Source organism: Perca fluviatilis, chromosome 23 (genome assembly GCF_010015445.1).
Source record: "Perca fluviatilis chromosome 23, GENO_Pfluv_1.0, whole genome shotgun sequence".
Classification (NCBI taxonomy): domain Eukaryota; kingdom Metazoa; phylum Chordata; class Actinopteri; order Perciformes; family Percidae; genus Perca; species Perca fluviatilis.
Genome location: NC_053134.1, coordinates 1,248,516 through 1,259,361, shown reverse-complemented (window position 1 = coordinate 1,259,361; position 10,846 = coordinate 1,248,516). Strand labels below are relative to the sequence as shown.

The following is a 10,846-nucleotide window of genomic DNA, read 5'->3' as shown; positions in this document are numbered from 1 at the left end:
TGACGTACTGGGAGAAAATTATGAGATTTAAAAAAAAAAAAATCCACTTTTCAAAATAAAATTCCAAATCATAACTCAAAATGTAGACTTACGAATTAAATGTTTACAGTACTTACTATTAACAGGGCTAGCTCATCATTTCACTTACAATTTTTTTTTTTTTTTATACATACAACTTTTCACCAGTTTTTTCTTTCCTGAAGGAAAATGTGTTTCCACAATGTCTGTCTGTTTCTGCGAAAATATATATATATATAAAAACTGAAGTTCAGAATAAAAAAACTGAAGTTCAGAATAACTCCGGACCCAACAGTTAAAGTTATGGACTCTTTTTAAAGATTATAGCAATGCTATTTTGGAATTTGAATGAATATAAAAACACATGATGAGAAGGAAACCAAACTGTTTAATAACGCAGAGATGATGAATGTGTTACACAACACAATACAGAGACAACTTACACATTAATTATTATTCTGACAGTGAACGTGAATATATGGGAGTTCATTTCAGAGAAGAGCTGCACAATATATCGTTTATTTTATCCTCACCGTGATATCAACCGGTGCAATAAACACACCGTTCAGAAAAAATATTTAATTTCATTCGTCTAAACCCAACAAGCAGTTTGAAGAATACTGAAAGCAGCAGAACTACAGAGCCGAGTACAATTATCTATCGCAAAAAATAGGCGTCATTTACAGGGGTGGGGGTTACAAGTCCCCTCCATAATCAAAACTGGCCGGGGGTCATTAAGTCAAAGGGCCCTAATTTAATGATCTAAGCTCACAGCGTAAGCTGTAAGACCAGCATGCCCAGAATGCACCTGAACACACCTCCCTGTAAGACCAGCACACCCAGAATGCACCTGAACACACCTCCCTGTAAGACCAGCACACCCAGAATGCACCTGAACACACCTGCCTGTAAGACCAGCACGCCCAGAATGCACCTGAACACACCTCCCTGTAAGACCAGCACACCCAGAATGCACCTGAACACACCTCCCTGTAAGACCAGCACGCCCAGAATGCACCTGAACACACCTCCCTGTAAGACCAGCATGCCCAGAATGCACCTGAACACACCTGAACACACCTCCCTGTAAGACCACAGATGGGTGCAGGTGCATGTGCTATTTAAACAATGTGGGCGCTGGACGGGAAACTGACAACTGGTCTTAAACTAGCAGAGACTCGGTTGTGCCAGGTGCGAGATAAGACCCAGTGAGTTTAAATGCTGTGGCGAGCAAATGTTTGTTGTTAAGATGTGCATAATTCCTACAAAACATCCTGAAACACGATTAATGTTTTGAATCTGCACAACGTTTAACCCAATACAGCAGATTCATTCAATAATAATAAATTGTTGCAAAAAAAATTCACCAGAATGCAGAAAATGAAGCATTTGATGCTCAACATTTCTTTTTTTATCCCCACGAACGTTGAAACAAACGTTTTCGCTACATGGGTGGAGATCTCAACCCCCCCCTCCCCCTTACCCCCCAAAATGTTTAACCCAAAGTTACGCTCCTTGATCACAAGTTATGTCGTTTTCGCGACATTCAACGACGTCATGGCCCATTCTCCTCGCATGCTGTTTCAGAGTTCAGTTCCGAGACGGACCGCGACCCGTCTCTCCGTTCAGGTGAAGACGGGACGCTGCTCTACACGTCTGAGAAACGAGCCACGATCGGTCCTCTCTTCATTCGGCGTCGGCCATCTCTACGTCATCATGTGACCCGGCTGCTCCCTTCTTCTTCTTCTTATTCTTCTTCTTGGTTGGAGCTGATGAGGACTCCGGTTTCTTCGCTGCCACTGCTGCCGCTGCCACTTTAAGACAACAACAGAGGAAAGATTTTAGATTAAATTAGAGGGAGAGACATAGAGAAAGAGATAGAGAGATGGAGAGGGAGACAGAGGGAGAGAGGGAGAAACAGAGAGAGAGACAAAGAGAGAGGGAGAGAGAGAGATAGAGAGATGGAGAGGGAGACAGAGGGAGAGAGGGAGAAACAGAGAGAGACAAAGAGAGAGGGAGAGAGAGAGAGAGAGAGAGAGAGAGAGGGAGAGAGAGGGAGAAAAAGAGAGAGTCAGAGAGAGAGAGAGGGAGAAACAGAGAGAGAGACAAAGAGAGAGAGAAGGAGACAGGGAGGGAGACAGAGAGAAACAGAGAGAGAGAGAGAAAGAGATGGAGAGAGGGACAGAGAGAGAGAGAGAGATGGAGAGAGAGAGAGGGAGAGAGAGACAGATAGAGAGGGAGAGACAGACAGAGGGACAGAGAGACAGAGATTGAGAGAGAGAGAAAGAGAGGGAGAGAGACTGCTACTGAAAAAAGGTATGTTGCTTAGAAGTAAATGAATGTATTAAATGTTGTGTAGTTGTGGACCTTCAACCTCTGAGTGAAGAGACTTGTAGTGGGTTTGTTTGTGAAAGGTAACCATTGGTACAGTCTTTATTAAAAAGGACCTTCCTTTGATTTAGTGCTTTAATAAAGCTGGAAATGTGATAACACGGAGACTAAACTCATCTCTTTATTACTGCCAACACATTCTGTTATGACCAACATGTCTTATCTTTGTAATCTTATTACTTTTCGTTTGTTTTTATTACCAAAACGTCATTTTTATTGCTGTAATTGTCAGATTTGATGTCGTTGTCAAGGTTATTGTCTGTCCTGTGTTGTTTATAATATACCTAATCTAGCCTTAGTCCAACCTTTTTTTTTTCTCAAAATATTCTGAATTTATTTCTTCAAAATATTCCCACTTTTTATTTAGATTTATTGACTTATTCTCAAAATAATTAAAGTTTTTTTTTTTTTTTTTTTTAAATAACAGTTTTGCTACTTTTTTATTCTCAAAATATTCCAACTTTTTTATAGCGTCCACAAAGTGGTTGCTAGTCTTCCTGGGGTCCACACAGTTCAAACAATTATAAAATCACACAAAAACCACAAAATCAGCTGATAATAAAATAAGGCAACAGTAAGACTGCAGGCAAAGTGGCCCAAATCAGTTTTTTTTGGGGTCAAGTGAGCAGGTCAGACTTCTTCAGAAGTAGTGTGAACACTCAAATCAGATTGAGACCACTTCCATACGTGGTCCTGAATCAGACCCAGGTCTGATATGTTTCAATGCGGCTGCAGCGTGACCAACCGAGGAGGATTTGATGCGACTTCTACGTTAATCTACATTTGTCACAATTCTGCTCCGGTGGAAGTTCGCCCGAGACACAGACGGTCACATTAAAAACTGGACTAGGCTACAACATGGAGACCAGTGATGGAGCAAGTCACTGGAGGGAGAGGGAGGTGTTAGACCTCATTAGGGTTATGCTCATTAATGTTACTCGGTGTGTTTGTGCATGTTGATTTAATGCTTTAATGTGACCTGCACCTACGATACCATGACACATCCCTTGTGTGTGTAAACATACTTGGCAATAAAGCTTTTCTGATTCTGATCACACAAACATTTTGAAATAAAAGTGAAAAAGCTTCCTACAGCAAGAACCAAGTCATTTTGACATCATGATGGTGCGCGCCAGCGTGGCTGCGGCTACTGTAAAACGGCCTCAAGTATTCAATAAGCACACTAACTGCAGATCTAAACGGGACTGATGATAACTGGTGTTTAAGTAACTTTTTATAAGACGTCTGCTTTTGGTTCGTCTCCTGAGCCAACGGCCGCGTACCGTGTCTGAAACACGGACGCGGTCCCGTTAAACATGTGGTCCTCCGTTACCTTCCATGCTGGCCTTCTCCTGCTGCATGTGCTGCAGCTGTTTGATCAGCTTCCTCTTCTTCTTCCCGGAGAGCGTGATATTCGCCCGCGCGCTCGACCTGAAACCAAAACACACAAACGTCTAACGTCACTCTGAACGGGGTTACTGCAGGTTACACACAGTCACAGCTTAACCTGCCGACAAGATGCAACTTTTAGTTTATCTGGGTCAGAATATTACAATTAAAACCCCAAGACACTTTAGTCACTTTTCACAAAGTTCTGTTTTTTAAAGACATTTTTGTTGTTTTTAATACGTTTTTGAAGCTTTTCTCCGACATTCCTGTCACTTTTTCTCTCAATGTTTGTCTCTTTTACCGATGTCCTTGTTGATTTTTTTTAAAAGACAATTTTGAAGCTTTTCTCCGACATTTGTCTCTTTTTTTCAAAGTTCTTTTGTCAATTTCTTTCTTCAAATGCCATAAAATTGAATCAAACACCCAAATTCAATGAAAGTAGTGAACTGATCATTTATTTTACTTGTGAAGAGCATTGTACAGAACCACCCACGTTATTCTTTTTTGTTATTTTTTTACAATTAGGTTGAAATAAACCTGAATTTCTGATTTAGAAACTTTTTGAAAATGGGTCAAATTTGACCCGAGGACAACAGGAGGGTTAAGACTTTTAAAAGACCATTATGAATGAAATGTAAAGACCTATAGTATATCACAAATGCAGAGTCACAGAGTTAATTGCTTTCTTGAATAAAAAGCAGTCCGCTTCGAACCAGTCGTTAGCAACTGGCTTTAACCTTAGCCCTGAGCTGCATCTCTCCAACGGCGCTTTTCCATCCCAGGGTACCTGCTCCACTCGACTCTACTCTCCTTTTTTGGTTTTCCATTACGATAAAAAGTCCCTGGTACCTGCTAACAGGTACTTTATTTAGTACCACCTCAGTCCAGGTTCCAGGCGAGCTGAGGCGATACCAAAAGGTGACGAGAAAGTGACAGAAAGGGGGTGTCATTTTTAAATAGTTTAGCCAGCTGTGTTTTATTTTGCTGCGTCCAGCTTCATTTGAAACTAAATGGGTCTTCTGGCAACAACAACACACACACCTTCCACGTTCTGTGTGTGTGTCGCGTTAGGTCACGCATGATGTATTAAGAGAACGGGTCACGGCAGTTCACTGCAGCGCCGCTATATGACGACCAGCCACGCTGAGGCTGTACTAAAATCTATATTCATTCTGATATTCTTAAACGTACAGTATATGAAAACACATAAAAATAGATCAATAGAATATCAAAACATCAAAATGTTCTTACAACACTAGGGTTTATTTAAAACACACGCTTCAGTTCACTCTGTCCTCACACTTCTCGTTTCTTTCGCTGTCTCTATGCGCATCTCACAAAATATTGCGTACTTTTCAGTACATTTTCGATACTGAACAACGTGATATTGCAAAAAACGATATGGAGTCAATATATCGTGCACCCCTACTCTGAAGCATGACATGAATCCGAAATTTTTTTTCAAAAAAAGTGAGAAAAAAAAACTTACACAAATATCTGGAATAGTGACTAAATGTCAGGAAAATCTTCAAAAATGCCAGGAAAAGTGACAAAAACTTCTAAAAAATTAACAAAATCGTTGGTAAAAGTGACAAAAACATGGAAAAGCTTAAAATAACGTCAAAAAGCGCAGAAAAATATTGACAAACTTTTAAAAAAGTGACAAAAGTGTCAAAAAGACGACCAAAATGTTGGATTTTTTTTTACATTTTGACCCACAAAAAAAAGTGGCTGCAGGTCGACGGGAAAGACAACACAAGAGTTAAAGACATCTGACTTTTCTCTTAAATAAAAGTCTGTCATTAAAGTGTACACGTCTGGCCCTTAGTGAAGGTTAGTTTGACACCTCTGACATCAACTTTAAAAGCTGCACATGAAGAAAGTCTGCGCTGCTGTAGCGTCAGAATATAAACGGACGTTTCACTGACTTTCTCTTCTTCAGGTGATGGATGGTGATGAGTCCCTCGTCGACCACGGCTCCGACTATCAGACGTCTCTTCCTCTTCTCTCTGCTCAGAACTCGCCGCCGCTTGTTCAGATTCCTGCCGAGTTCCTGCAGGGCGACAACGAAATGACCAAAACCTAAAACAAGTGGTGCACGATATATTACCGACGATATATAATATCGACAGATATGGTCATTTTTTTAACACATCGGTATCGGTTCGATGTCAAATTATATAAATATTAATTTTTCTTCTGAAAATCTGATGACAGTCATATTTTGCACACAGGTAAAGGTGCCCAATATCAGTTATTTTGAAAAATAAATCACAAAAGTAAAAAAGAAAATGCGTTTTGTAAAATAGTTCTTTATTTGATTATCATAAAAATTAGTTTTCTATACAGAGATATCGACATCGGTAAATATCGGTATCGGCCATAACAGCAATATTAATATCGGTTATCGGCACATCACTACCTAAAACAACGACAGGACACGGCCACTTTCATACAAAACTTAGTAACACTTAACACGGTTTCCTGGTTGAACAACGTGTTTCCCCTGATCGCTGTGAAACGGCTTTGAGATATGTTGTCTCTGGTTTATTGGCTGTGTCTCAGCTGATAGCCAATCAGCTGAGACGTGTCTATAAACTCGTGGTGATAGAAAGGGTGTTCAACGCACCCCCGTTTCAGCTTTTAAAAAACTTGTTTCTACGTTTTGTCTGAAAGAGAAACAGAACCCATGTAGTTTTATAAAATCTGATGTTTGATTCTAAATTAAACTAGCTGACAATATAACGGCTACAAGTCACGCTGAGATGATGAGACCATTAAACACACAACTGGTTGGATCCTTTACACAGATTCTGTGTGTGCGTCACTGTGTGTGTCTGTGACACTGTGTATGTCACTGTATGTGTTACTGTGTGTATGTCACTGTGTGTGTCACTGTGTATGTCACTGTGTGTGTGTCTGGTTATGTCTCTTTTTGTGTGTTTGTGTGCGTCTGTGTGTGTATGTGTGTCTGTGTGTCACTGTGTGTGTCTGTGTGTGTCTGTGTATGCGTGTGTGTCTGTGACACTGTGTATGTCACTGTGTGTTAGGGCTGCACAATTAATCTAATTTTAATCACGATTTTGGCTTCCCACGATCAAATTTACGTGATCGAGCGATATTTAAAAGGCTTCATTCCGTTCATAGAACACTCCTTATCAAAGTTTTTTTTTCCTAAAGCTCCGTAAACCACTGTCTGATCACATGTCTCCATGAGCCAATCAGAGCTGTTCCCTGCCTGCACCGCGGAGCTTAGTTTCTAGATGTAGACAGTCACAGAGGACAGAGTAACGGGAGGAAAATTCCACAACAGGTAGCAGTCGGTCATCATAAGCCGGTCACGATGTTTACCAGTAAACGCAACGTTTTGTCCCGTCTGTTTTGTTTTTCAGACAACAGCAGTGACCAGTGCTAGTTTGAGTCTTTTAGCTCATAGCTTTAGCGGCAGACTGTTGGACGTCACACTACACCGTTTAGCAGTCAGCATTTTAGCCGTGTTTAATCCAGTCACTGTAGCTAATGGTAGGCTAACGTTACCTGCTGTGTAAAGTGTTATTAGTGTTTACTAGCTCTCTAACCTCTAACCACAACCTCTTTTGGAGCATCAGAGCGCAACGCAGACATTTAAGTTGCACCGTAATCCGCGTTGCTATTTCGTCCGGTAGATACCGGGCACCGGTGCCCTATTGGCACAGGATTTTAACATGCGCAGTTAACATGAAAGAAAATTGCGTTGCCTGTATCTTTTCACGGCAAACACGCATGTTTGGAAAGCGGTCACACAACAGCTGAAATGGCATACTCCTTCATAATATCCTTCAACAAAAGGAGGAATGTAGCACAATATGGATGTGAAAGAAGTTATAATTAGCCTATGTGACAATACAATTTGTTTTGGTTCAAATTTAACAAATAATCGTGATAATTAATCGTGATCAATATATTGATCAAAATAATCGTGATTATCATTTTGGCCATAATCGTGCAGCCCTACTGTGTGTGTGTGTGTGTGTGTGTCTGGTTCTGTCTCTTTTTGTGTGTGTCTGTGCGTGTGTGTGTGTATGTCTGTCTGTGTCCCTGTGTATGTCTCTGTGTTACTGTGTGTGTGTGTGTGTGTCACTGTGTGTGTGTGTGTGTGTGTTTACAATTTCTAAAATTGGAGGATTGTTCTTTACTTTCAATACTTTAACTACATTCTCCTGATGATACAGACTTGTACTGCAGTAACATTTTCACTGCAGGACTTTAACTTGTACCAGAGTATTGTTAGTGTCTTTACAACACTGAGCTAATGTTAGTAACGTGTTTACGTTAGCTCTCCTTGCTAACTGCTAATGTTAGCTGCACAGTTATGATGACAACACACGGCGTTTAAGCGTCTTCTCCTTTACTTTTATTTACTTTAACTTTATCATCTTATAGTTCATATTAAATAGAGTTTCTTACTGTTTTCGGCCGGTTTATTTTCCCTCCTGGCGGAGACATGTTGGTCCTCGTGGGGAGAATGATGCTTCTTCTTCTTCTACTTCCACTTACCGTCAGATCTCCGGACCGGCGGCTCTTTACTGCCCCCTCAGGCCTCTATACACATTACAGCCAGGACTATGATTATTAATAGAATACAAACAAATTAAATAAAATGACTAGATAAATACAATTAATATAATTTTTTAAATACAAAAATGAAATAAAAAAAATAAAAAATAAACTTCCCCCTCAGATCTGTCCACACATTGCAGCCATGCTTATAATTAAAAAATTAAATAATAAAATAAAAAATAATAACATAAATACAAATAAATAAGAAATACATTAAACAAATAAACATTAATAAAATAACATAATATACCCTGTTTTGCTAAATTAGAGTAAATGATCTCAAAATTGCCAGATAGGTTTTCATGAAAAGAATTCTGCTCTGTATTTTCTAAATAAATGAGATAATCATGTGCAAAGTCAACAAACTAATAACAACACCATCTATATTACTTTAAATATGATTATCTCCCAATATCTCAAACCCACACCAAAATAAAATTGGATTAATCTAAACAAGAGGGACATGTTTGTTAGTGTCTAAGAATAGTATAATTCAGGTATAATATGACATTACATGCAATTTCCAATTACAGCATAATTCAGGATTATGGTGTCTATACAACACTCCCTTTAGAAATGATTGAATGTAAGACCTCCCTATGCGCGTTAATAACTTCAAAACAGTACAAGTTTAGTATGATTACGCATCTAAAATGCTTTAGTTATATGACGAATTTATAAATTTATTTATTTATTATTTAATAATAAATATGAATCCATCTTTCAGAAAATTACGTATCTGGATAAATAAAGTAAGTAAACATTGAACAGACAGATTTCTGAATGGAATTTCATACCCGGTGTGTTTCACGACAGTGCAGCTGCATTTTTTGGGGCCTTTATATGGGGCCAAAGCACACCAAACCCAAATTCTTTAATATTGCTGCATGCTGGCTCGGTAGATCTAGCACAGAAACACAGCTGGTTGTCCATTGCTGCCACCCGATGGCCAATCTATGAGTTATTTTTGATCAGGATATATCCTTTAACGCCCACTTAAAACAAACCTCAAGAACAGCCTTTTTCCATCTTCGTAACATTGCCAAAATTAGGAACATCCTATCTCAAAACGATGCTGAAAAATTAGTCCATGCATTTGTTACCTCCAGGCTGGACTATTGTAATTCCCTACTGTCAGGTTGTTCAAATAAGTCCCTTAAGACTCTCCAGCTGATCCAGAATGCTGCAGCGTGTGTTTTGACGAGAACTAAGAAAAGAGATCATATTTCTCCTGTATTAGCTTCTCTGCATTGGCTTCCTGTAAAATCCAGGATTGAATTTAAAATCCTTCTCCTGACCTACAAGGCTCTAAATGGTCAATCACCATCCTATCTAGAAGAGCTCCTAATACCTTATTGTCCCATGAGAGCACTGCACTCCCAGAGCTCAGAGCTACTAGTGGTACCTAGAGTCTCTAAAAGTAGACTAGGGGCCAGAGCCTTCAGCTACCAAGCTCCTTTCCTGTGGAACCAGCTCCCAATCTGGGTTCGAGGGGCAGACACCGTCACCACATTTAAGAATAAACTGAAAACTATCCTCTTTGATAAAGCTTATAGTTAGGGAGGAGGAGTTGCAGTGTCCGCCTAACCAGCCCATCTGCTTCTCTTTGTATTCATCAGATTTATTTATCATATAATCAATAATATAGTGAGAGTAGAGGGAGGCAGGCCAGTACAGCCCGATCCGGCAGAGGAGAGTTCAAGCCCGATCCGGCACCTCTCTCTAAGATAACCTGCCTCTCTTAGTTATGTTATGCTATTATAATTCTATACTGCTGGAGAAGTTACTTCCTTCCTATGACACACTGAGCTGCTCTCTCATCTCTGTTTTCATTTGTTTCCTTTTGTGTGCATCCTGTTCCAGAAATGCTTGTTACTAACCTAGCTCTGGGGAGTTTACTCCCCGGAGTCCTTATGTTTCTTTGCAGGGAATCGCAGAGCTTTGCCCGGCTGCGTCCTGCTGCGTCCACTGCATCCACCCATGCTCTGCAGTGCCATGTTACATCCCGCAACGCCCTGTTGTGATGTCAGGATCCGGTATTGGAGACTGCACTACTCAGTATGACACAATGTGCCCTGCTATGACATGAACTTCCACGACTACCTTCGAAGTCACTGTTCCATTATCTTTAATGTGACTATTATTGCCACTGTTCATCACACCCCCAACCAGCCCCGTCAGACACCACCTACCAAGAGTCTGGGTCTGCCGAGGTTTTCTTCCTAAAGGGAGTTTTTCCTCGCCACTGTCACAACAGCCACTGCTAGTGCTTGCTCTTGAGGGAATTACTGTAATTGTTGGGGCTTTGTAAATTATAGAGTGTGGTCTAGACCTACTCTATCTGTAAAGTGTCTCGAGATAACTCTGTTATGATTTGATACTATAAATAAAATTGAATTGAATTGAACATCCGGGTATTTATTTATTGTGGTATTTTTCTTTTTTCATT

The 10,846-nt window shown here is 40.0% G+C and overlaps 1 protein-coding gene across 1 annotated transcript; it reads right to left on the bottom strand.

Moving 5' to 3' along the window:
• Positions 1 to 1,073: 1,073 nt before the first annotated feature.
• On the bottom strand, positions 1,074 to 8,371 carry c23h11orf98 (chromosome 23 C11orf98 homolog). The gene is made up of 4 exons (XM_039792346.1): positions 8,245 to 8,371; positions 5,727 to 5,851; positions 3,743 to 3,840; positions 1,074 to 1,832 (listed from the first exon to the last, which is right to left on the bottom strand). The coding sequence occupies exons 1-4, from the start codon at positions 8,281 to 8,283 to the stop codon at positions 1,705 to 1,707; spliced, it is 390 nt and encodes a 129-aa protein (XP_039648280.1). The 5' UTR covers positions 8,284 to 8,371; the 3' UTR covers positions 1,074 to 1,704.
• Between the last annotated feature and the right edge of the window lie 2,475 nt (positions 8,372 to 10,846).